Below are 19311 nucleotides of genomic sequence, written 5' to 3'. Positions count from 1 at the left end.
AAACACTAACTCCCTGTTCCCCACCCCCAGCCCCTGGTAAACTCTACTCTTTCTGCCTCTATGGGCCTGAGTCCTCGGGGAGCCTCATATCAGGGGAATCACGCAGCACTTGTCCTTCTGTGACTTGCTCATTTCACTCAGCATAATGTCCTCAACGTTCATCCATGTTGTAGCAGGTGTCGGAACTTCTTTCCTCTTAGTAACTGGAGAGTATCCCAGTATTTAGTGTACCCATTCATCTGCTGGACACTTGGGTTGCTTCCACTGTTTGGCTGCCGTGAATGTGGTGGACACATTCTGCCGTGAATGCGGTCTGTCCAAGTCCCTGTTTCAGTTCTTCGGGGTATGCATGAAGGAGTAGAATTGCTGGGTCACAGGGTAATTCTATATTTCACTTTTTGGAGAGCCACTAATGTTTCCACAGAAGCTGCACACTTTCCACCCCCAGCAGGTGCACAAGGGTCCCCGTGTCTCACATCCTCACCAGCACCGGCTGCTTTTGCTGTCTTTTTGACTCTAGCCATTCTAGTGGGTGTGAGGTGGACCTGACCTGTGGTTTTGATTTGCATTTTCCTGATGAAAAATGATGTTGAGCATGTTTTCATGTGCTTATCGGCCATTTGTATATCTTCTTTGGAGAAATGTCCATGAATATCCTCTGCCCATTTTTAATCGGGTTGTTTATTGTGTTGTTGAGTTTTCAGAGTTCTTTGTATGTTCTGGATACAAGTCTTTTGTCAGATATATGACTTTTTTTTTTTTTTTTGCCACACCGCAGCATGTGGGATCTTGGTTCCCCGACCAGGGATCGAACCCACTTCCCCTGCATTGGAAGCACAGAGTCTTAACCACTGGACCGTCAGGGAAGTCCCCCAGATATATGATTTGCAAACTTTTTCTCCCATTCTCTAGCTTGTCTTTTCATGGTCTTGACAATGTCCCTGGAAACACAGTCCTTACTGCTGGTGCTGGTGGTGTTACGCCACTCTGTCACCTTGTGACGTTTCTTTCCCATGAGGCCGTTTTCATGTGCCCTTTCAAGTCCATAAGTACATAGGTTACACCATCCTGCAGACTCTGCATCTTCCATGGAACAGAACACCTGGCTGGTGACAGACATTGCTTGGCGATTTCTGTCTTTTGTGGGGAGCAGGCAATGCCCAGAAATCAGATGCCTTGTCTTGGCTGAAAGTTCATTTTTGCTGTTGCAGTGGAGATGAACTGGACCACTTTTCTGTCTCTGGGATTACAGACCTATGTCACATATGAGAGGAGGGGGTCTTCAGATGCTTGCCCTTTCCCAGTTCTGCCCCACCATCGGGATGTTACATCCCCCCACATGCCAGAAACAGGAATAAACATGTAAATAAGAGCTTTTAATCCTGTCTTGATAATGATAGATGGTTTGATCATCCTGAGGAAAAAAGTCTACCTTGAAGTGTTTTTTAGTTAACAGTGTATGTTTATCCAATGGTCATTTTTTTAGTGTATGTGAATAAATAGAATAAAATATTCATTATGAATTCTTTGTAGGAGGCCCTCGAATAGGAAGATATTTTATCTTCCTGAGAGTAAAATTGGCAATTTGAGGGTGTAGAGAGGTGTGTCTGTCTTTCTACCTGTCCTTTTCCCCTCCTTATGTTGGGAGAGCAGACGTTGTCGAGAGAGGTAGCTGAAGGACGGGGCGGCCCTGGAGTTCTGGCCAGGGCTCTACTCGGGCACCTCCTAGCCGCCCCGCAGCTGCCCCAGGTTGTTCGTGCAGCCAGGACTTCCCTTCCTGCCTCTTCCTACGCCTTCATCCACCTCTGCCTTTTGATAGGCTTGGGCCTCCCCACCCCTGCCTGCAGTTACGTGCCCTTTGTCTCCACCTGGGACTAGGGCCCAGAAAGAAGGTTTTAAGGCCCACTGTCCAGACACCGTGCAGGGACTCTCCCCAACCAACGTTGGGTCCAGTGTAGGCTCTGCTGCAGGTGCCCGCATCCCCACTCTGGGGGCGACAAGTGGAGCCGCCTGGGAGCCTGGTTAGGTGGGACCGGAAGAGCAGCAGCTTGGCGGTGGGACTGCAGGCTTGTGGGTGATGGAATTCGGCCAGAGAGGGGAGGCTGACCGGCATGTGTCCTTCTGATCTTTCTGGACGTTCTACCATCTACTGCTGCCCTTCTCTTGCTTCCCTGTCCTCCCTGCAGATCTGTTCCAGACCCCTTCCCAGAGCTGGCCGCCTTCCTAACATTGTCTCTGAAACGGCCTCCCAGGTGCTGCGGGAACCCCTGGACATGGACACCATCCAGCGAGAGCTTCCCCACGAGCTGGACCAGGTGCACCTGGAGGTTTTGCAGCTGCGGAAGCAGGTGGCTGAGATTGAGAAGCATCTCAGGTCAGCCCAGAAGGAAGGCGGGGGTGCTTCAGGCAGGCAGCAACCGCACGCCTCAGACACCGAGGCTGTCGGGGGAGAGGTGGGTGCCCTGTGGGTGCTCTGCGTCCTGTGTGGGACTGGTCTGGGGTGCAGTCTTGGCCATTGAGGGGCCCGCCCGCCCCGGCCTCCCTCTTCTTCCTTGACTAGGCTGACTCTGCCGGGGCTGTTCTCCACAGACGCTGTCAAGGGCTGCTAAGCCTCTCATCCTCCAGGTCGCTGAGATCCCTTTAAAAGCATGTAGGGAGGCTGCACACGTGAAGAGGACTGTTTGGTGTCCTCTAACAAAGGAGTCCTTGACTGTGTGATTCAAGGGCCTGGGAAGCCCTGAAATGGATGCAACATGGTGGGTTCTCCTTCCAGAGGACCCTCAGGGATGGAGCCTGTGGTTCTCATGAGCTTCTCAGAGTGTTTGAGATGCTGTCCGGAGCACGGGCCACCAGGCCACCTGGCGTCCTGGTCCTGGTCAGGCCCTTGGCACCCAGTTGCCCTCCAGTTCCATGGCTGGGTTTAAGCCAAGGTCCCAGGCCAGGGCAAGAGCTCTGCAGCAGCACGTTGTCCCCACATGTCTGCCAGACAGGCCACCTTCCTGCTTCCTGAACACCGTGATGGAGATGCTGCAAAGAATGGGCTTTCTTCACAGGGCGTCGTGTGACATGCCTCCCGAGACCTGTCAGTTACCTACAGTTATTTGCAGTCACAGATGGTGACCTGCAGTTACCTGTGATTACCTGCATTACCTGCGGTGACCTGTGATTACCTGTGTTACCTGTGGTTGCACATGGTGACCTATTCATAAGCAGAAGGTTTTAAGGACAGTAAAATGATGTCTGGAAGGCATCAAGAGTCCTCAGGCAGAAGTAGCATCGATCATATGCCCCCCAGTGGTTCTCATCACATGGGCCAAGTTTTGAGAGTGATACTTAAGGACACAAGAGAGACCAGGCTCCAGGACCTACTGTCGGGGACTGTGAAGGACCTGGAATGGAGAAGATGCAACCCAGGACACTATCTGGCTTAAGGAACATGAGGGGGGCCAGCTGTGCGTTGGCAGGGGCGAACATATGAGGAGTGCCTGCAGAGGGAGATGGGCTGGTGAGGGGGAAGCTGAGGGAGCCTGAGCCCCGAGGGGGCACTAGAAGTGGGATACTGAACCCTCTGTGCCATCGGTAAGTGGATGCTGTCCCCAAGAGCCCCAGACCTCCCCACAGTCCTGTAATCCAGGAGTTAAGTTCAGAGGCTCCAGGCCCAGCTGGGCAGCAAATGCCATTGGTGATGTGTCTGCTCTCCCGCCATGGCCATGACTGTTCCAGGTGCTGCCAGGGGCTCACTGCAGCCCAGGGACCCTTGCAGCTCTCCTGTTAGCAGCCCTCGTATAACTCTGATCCCCTTGTTTAGAGTGAAGGGGGAAGAAACCATGCAAATGAGTGGAAGTTAAAATCGAAGTATTTAATCCCTTGGCAGACAGCCTGGGACCTGAAGCGACTTGAGGCCCAAGGCCGCTCTCCCAAGGTGGGTGTTGAGTGAGCTCTCTGGGCCTTAGTTTCTGCATGGCTATCAGGGTCCCACCTCCTTCCAGGTCTAGGCATCCTGTGACCTTGGTGAGATCACTCCCAGGGTGAGAAATTGGAGGCACAGGAAACCCTTTGCCCAGGCCAGGCCCACCCAGGCTCTGCTCGTAATTGCCCAGCTGTGTGTTGGGTGCCCAGGGAAGAGGATGTGGGCACCAGGCTTCTGAGGCTGGGGAAGAAGGTGGTCGGTAGGGCTAGGATGCCTCTGGGGCTCAGGTTGGGGTTGGAGTCACCACAGTAAACTCGTGGGTTACTTTAAAGAGAGAGGTGTGCACATACCCCGGCTCTGTCCACCAGGAGCCAAGGGGCAGTGGCTCCCCAGGGTGGGTGAGCGCACCCAGTGCCTAGATCGCATTCCCGAACTTCCTGCTCTGCTGAGAGGAACCAGGCTAAGTGGCCAATTCCACCACGGAGACATGACAGGGATGCAGGAGCCAGCATAAAGGGCTCCCACTGACCAGATCTAGGCTAGTCAGTCATGAAGTTAGGGTCATCAGCTACCTACTAAAACAGGGAGTCGCATTCACTCTGCTGCAAATAAACCGACAAGGAAAGAAAGGAGAGAGGAAAACCCTTCCTTACTTAGAACATCAACCAAGGACATGAAGGGAATGACACAGCCGGGGGGTGTCATCAGATGCTGAAATTCTGGACAAGCTGTTTGTGTGGAATCTCCCCAGAAGTTCTTCTTATTGGAAAGGGAAAACAGTAACTTTCTGGTGCTGCAGCCAGTGGACGCCACTTCCGAGAGATCAGCTCCCATTGCCAACACTGGGACAGACGGACATCACGAGCCTCCAGACAGGAGAGGGACACAGCCTCGCTCCTGACTCCAAGCACAAGACCTCCTGACTCCAAGGACAGACCCAGACCGAGGGGCACTAAACCCACAGCTTGTCCTGTTGAGAACATTCTGCTGGGGACTTAGGGGACCCAGGATGCAGAAGCCATGCAGGGTCCTGGACCCCAGGCAGGAGAAACAGGCCATAAAGGACGTCCTCTGGACAGCTGATGGAGGTGCCTGTGGACTGTGCTAGGTCATAATGCCACGTCCCTGTGACATTTCTGGTTCTAATAACTGGTTATTAAGAGAATGTCCTGTTTTCAGAAAGTACAAGCTGAAGTATTGGGGCATAAAGGGGTGCGATGTCTCCAACTCACCCTCAGATGGTTCAGAGAGAGATGTGTGTGGAGAGGGGAGGAACCACCAGCAGTGAGACAGGGGCGTGGGCCTCGGGCCATCCCTGCAGCTGCTCTGTGGGGGTGGGACCCTGCCACACAAAAGCCAGCACCCCAGCCCAGAAGGGACCTGCAGACCCTGGAGCTCCCCGCAGTCACAGGAGACCCTGTGGGGCAGGTGGCTGCATTGTCACACTTCCATGGTTCTCGGCTCACCCAGGCCCCTCCCTCCTGCAGGCTGCCCTGCCCAGGCCCCAAACAGACGGATGCTGGGTTTCCCCAGGCCTCCCCACCGGGCACCTCGGACCGCTGGGGGGCAGTGTTGGCTGGCGATCCCTCTGGCTCTGCCTGGAAGCTTGGGAACCTGCCCCAAGGGAGCCGCGCTGCCTCTCCCTGGGCCTCAGCCTCCCCGCAGGGCTTCTTCAAGGAGCCCAGGCACTCCCTTCCCTTGGGAACAGAGTTGTCATTAGGATGCCTCAAGCTTTCCCTCTGCTGCGTGGATGTTTCCGTTCTGGCCAGGATGCTGGGACCTGCACCAGAGCAGGCGAGGGCAGGTGGATGGGGCCATCACGGGGTGGGACCTTGGGCCCTGAACGCAGCAGTGCAGAAGCTCCTGGGCATCTCAGGTCATTATTAGCATTGTGTCATTGTGGGGTGAGACTTTAGAGTCATCAAAATAAGCTTCATCTTACCAGGAACTAAGCTTAAGAGAGGTGGGGCCCAGCTGCAGCACCCGCTCATCGCGTGCAGTCACTGTGTGACAAGAACATGGGCCACTCAAGATCAGGACTCCCCATCCCCTGGCCCAGCCACGCCTGAGGGCACGCCTCAGGCAGCATGTTCCTCAGCTCAGGCCAGGGCCATCTTTGCAGGGTGGCGTCCTGCTTTTGAAGAGATTTTTAAATCTCTAAGTGTTCTGAATTTTGCACAGTCTCTGTTTTCAGGATTGTTCTTTCCTTACTTAAAATAACACAAGAGAATCCCACAGCATATCCTTGTAGAGGACAAAGCCTGGAGAAAGAGTGGCCTGGCCAGTCCCCCAATCCCAGGGCTACATCCCTGGAGGTTGTGTACCTTTCCCAGCGGGTCGGGTTAGCCGCCTGGGGCCTGTGCAGCCCCGTGTGTGAATCCATGCTACAGGTCTCCAAGACACAGCCCCCCACCGGCCCTGGTCCTGTACACTCGAGAGACCCCGAGCCGGGGCTGCGGGGCGGAGGCCTTTCTCTGATGGTCGCTTTACCGCATCACCTCCACGCCCCGCTTCATGCCAATACGTCAGGCATGTGCTGGAGGCACTGGTGTGCAAACACCATAGCTCCCAGGCCACAGGAGGGCACAGGTGCTTGCCAGCCCTGGAAAGGCACACCAAGAAACAGGGCCAGGACAGGGCGTGCTGGTCTCTTCCAGGGACATAGAGCAGATTCCTTGTTCTGGCGCCAGCTCGAGTGGCTGGGACGGCACAATGCGGTTTTTCATAGGTGTGAGGAGCAGCCATGCCTAAGTAGGCCACCTGCCTCCTTTGGGGCCTTGGACGCCACTGGCTCCTCCTGGGCCCCTGCCTGGAACAGAGGCCGCCACACACATTCTCCTTTTCCCTTTCTCCTTTCCCCACACCCACCCCATTCCAAATACCCCTCTGGGTGGGAGCACACATCTGTGTGTGAGGCCAGACTGGGACAGTGGTAGGATGTAGGGCCGCGTGGTGCTGCCCGAACAACGGGGTTCAGACCTCGGGTGTTGGCCCAAGGCAGCCTCCAGGCCCAGAAGCGGAGGCCCCAGGCGGCCACTGCTCCCTCCCTTGGCCTCCTTTGCTTTCTCTCTGGCACCTTCCTCCGGGTCAGGATGGTGGGAAACCTGGGCTGGCCTGCAGGTGGTGGAGGGGAGTCTGAATGGCAGGTAGAGAAATGACTGAGACGGGAGTATGGACGATGGAGCCAGAGAGGAGGCAGGGAAGGCAAGGTACTGAGTGAATGAAGGCAAGGGAGGCGTTGGAGAAGGGCCCAGGGCAGAGGGGCCCAGCAGTGCAGACATCCAGGGCAAGGGGAAGAGAGTAATGGAGGCTGGGTTCCCGTTCCAGGCCACCTTTTGGGTCTCTGCCAGCCCCCTTCCACACCAGGCGGCCAGCAGGCACCCAGCCTGTGACCATGGGGCCCTCGAAGGGGGTCGGATCACACGTGTAGCCCTCCTGGGTCCCGGGGGCACCTTTGGAGGGAGCCCAGGCCTGGGTGCCAGCTGGCTCCTCACTGTCACTGGAAAGACAAAGGCATTGGGGCAGGGCACAGAGTCACCAAGTGCAGGCAGGCCTTGGCCTGGGAGCCTCGAGGGCCTTCATTCAGAGCACACCCCCAGCCCAACCCCACCCCCCTGAGAAAGAAGGTGGGCATGGATGCATCATGTTGGAGGGACGTCACCCAGCGATGTGGGTTCTGGGACAGTCGTTCGGGCGGTGGCACCCACCATCTGCACCCTCACTCCCACTTCCCGTTCCCCTCCAGGACTCATCTGATGGCCTCTGCTGTGTGGATTTGTTCACAGGGCCCGGCACGTGGAGGACCCGCAGGGACCGAGGACCAGGAGGCACAGCCCCCTCAGGCCCTGTCTGTGCCCCGACTCCAGAGGAAGCTCAAGGAGGCAGCCAGGAAAATCCTGCGGCTGCACCTGGAGAAGGAGCAGCTCCTGGAGCTGGGGAACCGGCTGCGTGCAGAGCTGGGCCACCTCACTGGTGGGTCACCCCCCCCACCCCGGCCCATCATCGCCTGCGCCGTGTGGTTGGGGATGCTGGCAACAGAAGAGCCGCGGTGGGGGGACCGGAAGAGGGCCAGAGGGAGGAGGGCCGGCCAGGCTGGCGGGGGGTGGGGGGGAGTTCAGAAGGGAGAACAGAGCCGCCCTGTGGAGCGGCCAGGTCAGGAGTCAGGCACAGAGCTTGGCTTCATCTCTGCAGTGGGAGTTCCGTGAACCCACTCCTCTGGCAGCATCTGTGAGAAAAATACCGCAGGTTAGCAAAGCAGCTGGTGTTTCTATGCGGCTTTGTGGTGACGGCAAAGGCTGCCGGGTTCCCAGGCCGGCTCGGGCCTCGGCTTCCTCGAGATAAAGGCGACAGTGTATGCGGTGCAGCCGAGAGGCCGGGGCTGTGGGCTGCAGACACCCAGGCTGCCCGTGGGGGTCTTGGGTGCTGGTTCCTGAGAAAGGGGCCCATGGAACCCACCAGAGCCACCACACATTGGGCCTCTCCTGGCGCCTTGGCACCATCCGGTTCTCACAAGCACCCCCGGGTCACCCAGCCTGGCTCGGTGGCGCTCGCGCTGCCTCTGCCTTAAGCCCCTCGGTTTTCGTGCAGCTGGGGTACAGGCCGCTTTCTCACAGCTTACCCCTCAACTTCTGTGGCTTCTGCTTGTCTGTCCTTTTCCAGCAAGAGCTTTGAGTCACTGTGATGATCCCAGAGTCTGGGAGCTTTGGGATTCTACCCTGTTGTCGACTTGAAACTAAGCCATCCGCTCTCTCCATGACAGCTCACCTCCTTGAGGAGCAAGGCCCCAGGCTTGTGTTTCCTACTGGAAGCAGAGCACCCCAGTGTGCCTCTAAGGAGCTCGGAGCCATGGGGTGTCTGCAGAATGCTTCCTCTTGCCTAACTAGAGTCTTGGCTTCCTTCAAGGGCCCTCCTCACCCCCAAGCACTGCAGTGCCCAGAAAGCACTTCCCACTGAAGGGGAAGGAGGTTGGGCGGAACATCCATCCCCGGTCTCTTCGTAGCACTGAGCTGTGTGTACGATAATAGTAGCTTTCTTTTTTTTTTTTTTTTTTTTTTTGCGGTACGCGGCCTCTCCCGTTGTGGCCTCTCCCGTTGCGGAGCACAGGCTCCGGATGCGCAGGCTCAGTGTCAGGCTGAGCCCAGCCCAGGAGGCTCACGAGCCCAGCCCAGGAGGCTCACGAGCCCAGCCCAGCAGGCTCACGAGACCAACCGCTCCGCGGCATGTGGGATCTTCCCAGACTGCGTCATGAACCCGTGTCCCCTGCATCTCAACCACTGCGCCACCAGGGAAGCCCCAAGGGCTCCATTTCTTAATTCTACCCCATTCCCTCCCACATCTGAACCTTCCTGCCCCTTAACCTTGGCCTCCGTGCCAAGCCCTGCCACTGCCAGGGTTCCCTCTCCCAGCCCTTGAGGCCCCAGACCTTTTTGATCACAGCCATGCCTCTCTCTCCCTCTGACCTTTTATCCCAGTGAACTTTTCTTTCCTCCTCATTGTGGCTTCCTGTAATCAGCTGGCCTCATGGCCAAATATTTGAGTCATCCACCTACCTACCCACCCATCCACCCACCCACCCATCCATCCATCCATCCATCGCCCATCCATCCAGTAGAGGAGCCCCTGATCGGTGCAGACCCTCCATTGCCAGGCCCCAATCTGACTGAACTCCTCTCCCCAGGCCTGCTCCCTGTGCCTCCCAGTGTCAGAGAAAGCCGCAAATCCCTAGTGACCAAGTTTGCAGCCTTCTCTGAAAGTTGGAGCGACCTCAGCAATAGAACTTTCCATGCCTGGTGTTTTCATTAGTGGTAGACTTTTAACCACCTTTCATTTTCTTCTCTGGTGATTTGTCTGTATGGATTTTCTGCCTCTTCCTGGATCAATTTTGGACGTTTACATTTTGCTGGAAATCTATCCAGAGTTCCTAGCCTTTAAAGTACTACCGTAGAGTGGCACATAGTGGCCCATAACTCTCTACTTTCTTCTGCATCTGTGCTTGTTACCTCCTTCATTTTCTAAGACTTCCATATGTGCAGAGATGTGGCATTCAGCTCCAACTGCCCTTCGCCCATTGGCTATGCACATATTGACTCAGTGCATCTTTGCAACAATCCCAAGCATGAGGAAGGCTCCCCTTAAAAAGTTTAAAACCACACAGACATGGAAAAGTCAAAAATCAACGGATTTGATGTCATTACATCTTTTTTTTAAATTTTTTATTTTTTTGGCTGCGTTTGGTCTTCATTGCTGTGCACAGACTTTCTCTAGTTGCAGCGAGCGGGGGCTACTCTTCGTCGCGATGCGCGGGCTTCTCATTGCAGTGGCTTCTCTTGTTGCGGAGCACAGACTCTAGGCGTGCGGGCTTCAGTAGTTGTGGCACGCGGGCTCAGTAGTTGTGGCTCACGGTCTCTAGAGTGCAGGCTCAGTAGTTGTGGCACTCAGGCTTAGTTGCTCCGTGGCATGTGGGATGTTCCTGGGCCAGGGCTTAAACCGTGTCCCCTGCATTGGCAGGCGGATTCTTAACCACTGTGCCACCAGGGAAGTCCCTCATTACATCTTAGTATATCTCTAAGGAAAAGACATTGTAAGCAAAGATAAAAGACAAATAACAGACTCGGGAAATGTTTGCAACATACCTGACAGGTAAAACGAATGAGTACCCAAAATGGGCATCTGTAGATCACAGGCAAAATGCTGGATGGCACGTACAGGAGAAAATCCACAGAACTGACAAGGGTATGGACGCCACGCGCCTCTGCAGGAGTCTGAGGCGGGCAAGTAAGTCAGCATCAAGTTTACGCCCAGACTAAAAAGTCCCACCCTCATTGTCCAGGAGAGTGTGAGGGACACCCTGCCTCCGCGGGAACCTTCCCTGGTGAAGCCTTTTTGGAGGGCAATTTGGCTGCATCTCTCAAATTTTTTAATGTTCGTACCCTTTGAATAAGCTACTCTTCCCCTAGAGATTCTTTTAAAAGATTTTCTCACAGATCTGAAAAAGATGTACATACAAGGAGATATATATATATATATATATATATATATATATATATATATTTTTTTTTTTTTTTTTTTGTGGTGCGTGGGCCTCTCACTGTTGTGGCCTCTCCCGTTGCGGAGCACAGGCTCCAGATGCGCAGGCTCAGCGGCCATGGCTCACGGGCCCAGCCGCTCCGCGGCATGTGGGATCTTCCTGGACCGGGGCACGAACCTGTGTCCCCTGCACCGGCAGGCGGACTCTCAACCACTGCGCCACCAGGGAAGCCCATACAAGGATATTTTTGACAGCGTTTTTATTACAGTAAGAACGTTATTGGGAAGGTACAGGTGTTCATCCGTGGGACATCGGAGTCGGAACTTGGATGCTGCTCAGCCCTCAAGAGAACGAAGGGGCGCCCGCATCCCCAGCAGGCGCCATCTCCGCACAGGCTTCTCAAACAAGAGGGACAGACAGCCCGCTTTCCGCATTCAGCTCCAGTCCACTGTGGATGATTCTTTTGTCAAGTACAATAAAAATGTGGCCCTTCCAAATTACTTCAAAGCCCCTGACGTCCTAACGCGTTTTCTCACTTTGTGTCCTTTCCTCGCGGGCCTGGACACTGTAAGGACCAGCTCGGCCCACTGACCACACACTGTGTGTGCCAGCCCAGACGCGTCAGCCTGTGAGAGGAGCAGCCCGCCGAACAGTGTGCTTGGAGCCCCAGGTGAACATACAAAGCGTGTGTGTGCACGCGTGCACATACAGGGCGGACTGGAAGGAAGCACATCCAGCGCTTTGAGGAGGATAGCGGAGTGAGAAGAGATGGGTGAAGGGTTTGGGGTTTGCTCTGTGAACTTCTCTGAGTATGTCCAGCATACTCCGTTGGTTCCCTTTTGGGAAGGCCACCCTCCCCCAACACCGTGCGATGGTAGGTTTCTACTCTCCCACATTTGGGGGATAGCAAAGGCTGTGAACAAGACTGGTCTGTCTGCATTTTTTTACAGAGATGATTTACCAGGGTCATCAGTCATGTGACTGCGATCATTAAGTGGTACAGAATGACCAGCTGTGACAGAAGTATCTTATCATCACTTGACAATATTGAAAATGTGAGGCCGTACAGCCAAGGCAGAGCCACACCCACTCTGGCTCCCTCTGGTTTCAGCGCCACCAGGCAGGGTCGACCCCAGGGTACACCTGCCCCTGCCCCAAGGCTTGTCGTCGCCTGTGTGCCTCTGGGAAGGGACCTCATCCCCGCAGGGAGCTAGCAGAGCAGCCCCTTCACTGGCCCTGGCTTCACCCTGCATCCTCCGCGGCCTGGGGTCAGGCTCCTGCGCCAGCCACGTCCCTCCCGCTCAGGTCCGGGCCTTCGGATCCGCATTTACAGACAGGCAGGCTCGCGTGGTTGGGCGTGTGGCCCAGAGCTGCCCAGGCGGCCCTTGATTCAGCCCTTCACTCCCCCACCTCTTCTCCAGGCAAGTGGGTGGGTGGCAGTGCTGGGGAGTCACCTGTCCCCAGGTGCCCCGTCCCCGTTTGCACTCCTGTCAGCCCAGCTCTGAGTGCTCACCCCTCACTTCTGAGAGGCCATTACACCATCTGCTGTGGGTGAGGCCAGGACCATGATGGAGGCCAGCACAGCCTGAGCAGGCCTGCACGGTGGAGGGCCAGAAAAGGGCCGGTCATGCAGCCAAACTGAGTGGACTTCAGCTTGGCCCACCTCTCTCCTACTCTGTTCTTCCTCCTGCTGCCAGTTCAGCTTTTGCCAGAAATTGGAACTGCACATGATGTTTTCCTAATCTATAGTATACAGCTAGGATTCCTTAAAGTGTTGTTTCTAAGAATCTTAACATCTAACAGTTTTGAAAGACTTTATTTGGGGGGTAGTTTTAGGTTCACAGCAAAACTGAGCAGAAGACACAGATTTCCTGTACACTCCCTGACCCCGCACACGCACTCCTCCCTCATAATCCACATCCACTCTAGATGGTACATTTGTCGTAATCAGTGAAACTACTTTGACACAGCGTCACCCAGAGTCCGTAGTTTACATCAGGTTCACCTTGGTGGTGTGTGTTCTGTGGGTTTGGAGCCTCTGTGCTCCACTGGTCATCCTCCCTTCCTCCTGACTTCTGACAACCACTCATCTTTTCACTGTCTCCATAGTTTAGCCTTTTCCAGAATGTCATACAGTTGGAATCACACGGTATATAGCCTTTGATAGCCAGCATTTCTTTTTATTTATTTATTTATTATTATTATTATTTTATTTTTTTGGCTGTGTTGGGTCTTTGTTGCTGCACGCGGGCTTTCTCTAGTTTCAGTGAGCAGGGGCTATTCTTCTTTGTGGTGCGTGGGCTTCTCATTGTGGTGGCTTCTCTTGTTGCGGAGCATGGGCTCTAGGCGCGCGGGCTTCAGTAGTTGCGGCTCGCAGGCTCAGTAGCTGTGGCTTGTGGGCTCTAGAGTGCAAGCTCAGTAGTTGTGGTGCATGGGTGTGGTTGCTCCGCGGCATGTGGGATCTTCCCGGACCAGAGCTCGAACCCATGTCCCCTGCATTGGCAGGCAGATTCTTAACCACTGCACCACCAGGGAAGTCCCATAGCCAGCAATTCTTAAAAGCTCTCTTTTTATTCTGATTATGAAAGGCTGTTTGCTCACTATAAAAATACAAATGAATGCTGAGAAATTGTTAACTTATACTGGAAAGCACAAATTACTGACTAGAACTCATCCGCATTTTGGCGCCTATCTGTCTGTCTGTCGGGGTGTGTGTTCACACTGTCACACGCACCCTCATGTTGGAACTCCACATGGCCCCCGCCTCGGTCTGCACTCATTCCCTCGCTGGCCCCGCTGGGAGGAGACTCCACGCTGGAATCACATGTCTGTCCTGCGGCTCGGCAGTCATGCTGTAGCCAGCCTCGCAGGAGGGCATGGTCGTGCCCCCAGTCCACCCCTACCCCCCACCAAAGCGCATCTCAGGCATTTTTACAACAGTAAAATGCCTACTTGACCACAGCTTCACAGAAACTAAAAATTCATTAGAAAATGTTTTTTGCCAATTTAGTTAGGTAAAAATAGTTCATTGTTTTAATTTGTATTTCTTTACATTTCTGTGTGTGTGTGTGTTTTGGCCATTTGTATCTCATTATCATGTAGTTTTCCTGCTGAATTTCTTTTGTCCCTTCCCCCAACTTTCTTCTTGCTGAATTTTTGATTCATCTAGAAATGATTTAGTAAAAGGAAAGAACAAATTAGGGATTTATCTTTATCTTTTCCTAAGTGGTTAGCTGGCTGACCCAATGCTGTTTATTGGGCACACTTACATAAATAGTAAAATACCTCTTTACATTTAATTAATTATGATCATACATAAGGATCTCCAATCCTACTGTAAATGATATTAATTTAGAAGCAGTGATTTCAGTCACATTTTATGAACTCTTGGCATGTTTGCCCCTCGCTGTCAGCAACCTGCCACACTCTGCTTCTCTAGGACCCTCGGGAGCCCTGGGTCATGCACAATTTCACACATCTCTTCTGAGGGCCTGGGAGGGAAAGGAACTGACATTCAGGGATCTAGTCTTTCCTTCAAGAAGAGCCTGTGGGCAATAAACTCTTTGTCTTCATAAAATGATTTTATTTTGACCACTTTCTAGAACGATGGTGTAGCTGGAAAGAGACCTCTGATTAGCATTTTCTTACAACTTTTTCAAAGACAATAGCAACTTCCCTGGTGGCGCAGTGGTTAAGAATCCACCTGCCAATGCGGGGGACACGGGTTCGAGCCCTGGTCTGGGAAGATCCCACATGCTGCAGAGCAACTAAGCCCGTGTACCACAACTACTGAGCCTGTGCTCTAGAGCCCACGAGCCACAACTACTGAAGCCCACGCGCCTAGAGCCTGTGCTCGGCAACAAGAGAAGCCACCGCAAGGAGAAGCCCACGCACTGCAATGAAGAGTAGCCCCACTCGCTGCAACTAGAGAAAGGCTGCACGTAGCAACGAAGACCCAGTGCAGCCAAAAATTAATAAATAAAATAAATAAGAAAAAAGAATCCACCTGCCAATGCAGGGGACACGGGTTTGAGCCCTGGTCCGGGAAGATCCCACATGCCGCGGAGCAACGAAGTCTGTGCACCACAACTACTGAGCCCGTGCGCCTAGAGCCCGTGCTCCAATGCAAGAGGAGACACTGCAGTAAGAAGCCCGCGCACTGCAACCAAGAGTAGACCCGCTTGCCACAATGAGAGAAAGCCCGCACGCAGCAACGAAGACCCAACGTAGCAAAAAAAAAATAAAAACAATACCCTGCTGTCTTCTGAGAAGCCAGCATTAGTACAAGCCCCTTCCTGGTGGGTGGCCTCCCTTTCCTCTCTGGCTGCTCTCAGATTTTTTTCATCTAATCCGTTTGTGCTCCTGTTTTACCATCCTGTGTCTACATGAGAGTTGCTCTGCTTTAATTTAACCTGCTCTGGAATCAGTATGTTTTTTAAATCTTAAGACTTGTGGTTGGTTGGTTTTGTGGGTTTTTTTTTCCAATTCTTTAAAATTCTCAGCCATTTTTTTTTTTAATAAATTTATTTATTTTTGGCTGCGTTGGGTCTTCGTTGCTGCGTGCGGGCTTTCTCTAGTTGTGGTGAGTGGCGGCTACTCTTCGTTGTGGTGCGCGGGCTTCTCATCGCAGTGGCTTCTCTGTTGCAGAGCACGGGCTCTAGGCCCACGGGCTTCAGTAGTTGTGGCACGGGGGCTCAGTAGTTGTGGCACGGGGGCTCAGTAGTTGTGGCTGGTGGGCTCTAGAGTGCAGGCTCAGTAGTTGTGGCACACGGCTTAGTTGTTCCGCGGCATGTGGGATCATCCCAGACCAGGGCTCGAACCCGTGTCCCCTGCATTGGCAGGTGGATTCTTAACCACTGAGCCACCAGGGAAGTCCCCATTGTTTCTTTCTTTTTTTTTTTTTTTAACATCTTTATTGGAGTATAATTGCTTTACTGTGGTGTATTAGTTTCTGCTGTATAACAAAGTGAATCAGCTATACATTTACATACATGCCCATATCTCCTCCCTCTTGTGTCTCCCTCCCACCCTCCCTATCCCACCCCTCTAGGTGGTCACAAAGCACCGAGCTGATCTCCCTGTGCTATGCGGCTGCTTCCCACTAGCTATCTACCTTACGTTTGGTAGTGTCTATATGTCCATGCTCTCTCTCGCTTTGTCACAGCTTACCCTTCCCCCTCCCCATGTCCTCAAGTCCATTCTCTACGTCTGCATCTTTATTCCTGTCCTGCCCCTAGGTTCTTCAGAACCATTTTATTTTTTAGATTCCATATATATGTGTTAGCATACGGTATTTTTTTTGCTCTTTCTGACTTACTTCACTCTGTATGACAGTCTCTAGGTCCATCCACCTCACTACAAATAACTCAATTTTGTTTCTTTTTATGGCTGAGTAATATTCCATTGTATATATCTGCCACATCTTCTTTATCCATTCACCCATTGTTTCTTTAAATACCACTTCTTCCTATTTCTTTCTAATCTCTTCTGGAGCATGTTAGATGTGTTTATTTACATTGTGTGTGTGTGTGTGTGTGTGTGTTTTAAAATTTCTCTGCTACCTTCCAGGGGGTTTCCTCAAAGGTGACTGCTTGGAGCCAATGGGTAGATTCCTGTGTCTTTACCAGAAGTTTCCATTTCATCTTTATTCATTCTTTTCCTTGGGATAATTTTATTGTTCTTTCCCTGATTTCTTAAACATTTACTTCATTCTTTTTTGTTTAGTAATTGCATTTTTTATATATATAAATTTATTTATTTTTAGCCGCATTGGGTCTTCATTGCTGTGTGCGGTCTTTCTCTAGTTGCGACGAGCAGGGGCTACTCTTCGTTGTGGTGTGCAGGCTTCTCATTGCAGTGGCTTCTCTTGTTGCGGAGCACGGGCTCTAGGTGTGTGGGCTTCAGTAGTTGTGGCACGCAGGCTCAGTGGTTGTGGCTCATGGGCTCTAGAGCGCAGGCTCAGTAGTTGTGGCTCACGGCTTAGTTGCTCCGCGGCATGTGGGATCTTCTCGGACCAGGGCTCGAACCCGTGTCCCCTGCATTGGCAGGCGGATTCTCAACCACTGTACCATCAAGCAAGCCCAGTAACTGCATTTTTTAAGGTGTGAATTTCCCATCTGAGTATGGCTTTGGCCATGTCCCAGGGGTTTTGAGGGATCATATTATCAGGGTGATTAGTTGCCAGATGTTCTGCCCCTATGGGCTCAGGTTTTCTATTTCACTCAAGTTAGGTTAGGATTGTTCACCTAAAACACAAAAATGGCCAGTTATTTTTCCAGCAAAATGGGAACAGCAAAGAATTGCCATTTAGGACTGCAGCTACGGTGAACCACGTGGAAGTCCAGTAAAACGAGAGGAAACGGGTTTTCTCACGGGTGAGATAGGAGTACCACACGAACTACTGTAGGGGATAATGAGGCCATAAGCCTCAAAGTCTTCTATTATGGACTTTATACCTTGAAGGGCTTTTTTACTTGAGGAGAGGTTTTGAGGGATCTATTTGAATCTCGATGGGAGGTACACTGTGGATTTTGCCAATACCAATTGGAGAGTTTGCCCATAAGGAGAGTGGTAGCTGATTCAATAGGGACAAATGATTAGTGTTTCCGGAATCAGTTCCAGAACCGTTGGAGACAGAGCAAATAAAAGATGTCAAAGGATCATTTAATTCACCTGGTGGCTATTTTGATGGCGACTGTCAAATTTTAGAACTGTTTCCCCCTTTTGGGAGAAAGAAGTTCAGGCATGATACTTTTCCAAGAAGTCTCAGCCTATTAAATGAATAGGGACGGAGGAGCTAAGGAGAAGAGGGTGTGTATCTCTTAAAGGGTCTAAGCAAAAGGGAATAGGTTCAGAAACAGGACCCTGTTGAGGTGCATTAGAGATCCCCCAGTATTTGGACCAGTTTAGTATTTTGAGGCAGGGGCTCCTTTCTAGCAGTGGGGCTGAGCACTGAGAGTGTGGTCTGGTGTCTGTAAGGACAGAGAGAGATTCGTTCCCAATCTGGAGAGTGGCTTCTCCAAGCTGATTCAAGGAGAGGATTGGGAGAGCCTCTGTCCTTCCTTGGAGCCCCTCATTGGGAGTTAAGAGGATATTGGAAAGGCTGGTTAGAGGGCTGAAGATGCCCGAAACACTTAAACTTGTAACAGTCTTTCCAGTGTCCTCGCTCTTTACAGTAATAGCAGAAACTAGAAGGTTTTGGGTTTCGTTAAGGGGCCTTCATTTTCGGAAGTTGAAGATTAAGAATTTAGTGGTCTTTCTTTCTTTTTTTTTTTTTTTTGCAGTACGTGGGCCTCTCACTGTTGTGGCCTCTCCCGTTGCGGAGCACAGGCTCCGGCCGCGCAGGCTTAGCGGCCATGGCTCATGGGTCCAGCCGCTCCGCGGCATGTGGGAACTTCCCGGACCGGGGCATGAACCCGTGTCCCCTGCATCGGCAGGCGGACTCTCAACCACTGCGCCACCAGGGGAGCCCTAGTGGTCTGTCTTTTAGGTGATTCATCTAGGATTCGAGTGAACTAATTTGCCAAGTTAACTAAGTCTAGAGTGGACGTAATTTCCCATTCCACCCTTGTTCTTTTAAAAGAGAAAGATCCTGGTTCAGCCCATTCATAAGTATGGAGATAAGGGGTATCTGAGTGGTTTGAACATCTGAAGGAAGACCAGAATTTTCTTTAAAAACAATGTGAAGTCAATTATAATAGTTATGAACAGGTTCATCAGATTTTTGTGTGAAAACCTAAATTTTATTCCCATCAACAGGCTTAGGAAAGACGACTGTAATTGCTGGTGGAGGTTTTCAGCACGTTCTGACCTCTTGCCAGAAGCTAGGGGTTTGTTTTTCTAAATCCCCTCCAGGGTGTTTCCATCGGGCTAATTTCATCCAGTGTTTGGCTTGCCCCTCAAAAAGCATGTAAACTAACTGATATAAATCTGAGAAACCAGACTGGTAGGTTTGAATAACTATGCTAAATTCTCCAGCAAACCTACGGGGGGCCCTCAGTTACTTTAGGAAAGTCTTTAACTGCGTCTGGCAATTCACCCTTCCTCAAGGGAACATAAGTAATCTGGGGTCTCTTTGGACCCTCAGAATATTTCACTTTAAAGGGCAGGTTCTGATAGGTTCAGAGGGTGGCAGAGCCTGAGACAAAGAAGCAGGGGTGGGAGGATGAACAAGATGACACCAGGGACAAAGGAGTTGGGGGAGCTGAGCGTGAGACTTCAGAGCCATTTTGTCTTTCTTTAATTGTTTGCCTCAGTCAATGTAATTATTGTATTTGCAGGGAAGCAATTTTAAATTCCTGATAATGTTTGGAAGCCTCAAAATAGCAACCAAAAGAGGCACCCGGTTTAATTTTGATGATTTCAGAGCTATGGC

General features: G+C 52.2%; 1 protein-coding gene across 2 annotated transcripts in view; it reads left to right on the top strand.

Moving 5' to 3' along the window:
- The window catches only part of CCDC57 (coiled-coil domain containing 57), a 107031-nt gene that overhangs the window by 47608 nt on the left and 40112 nt on the right, over window positions 1–19311 (top strand). The window contains exons 16-17 of one of the 2 annotated variants that reach the window (XM_082678084.1): window positions 2187–2453; window positions 7696–7882. In XM_082678084.1, coding sequence (XP_082534210.1) covers window positions 2187–2453; window positions 7696–7882 — 454 coding nt within the window. The remainder of the gene's footprint in view (window positions 1–2186; window positions 2454–7695; window positions 7883–19311) is intronic. The other variant, XM_082678085.1, reaches the window with a different exon arrangement.

Source organism: Grampus griseus (assembly GCF_964374135.1).
Source record: "Grampus griseus genome assembly, chromosome: 20".
In the NCBI taxonomy this organism is placed as follows: domain Eukaryota; kingdom Metazoa; phylum Chordata; class Mammalia; order Artiodactyla; family Delphinidae; genus Grampus; species Grampus griseus.
Note: the sequence above shows the minus strand (reverse complement) of the source record. Positions and strands in the feature narration are given on the sequence as shown.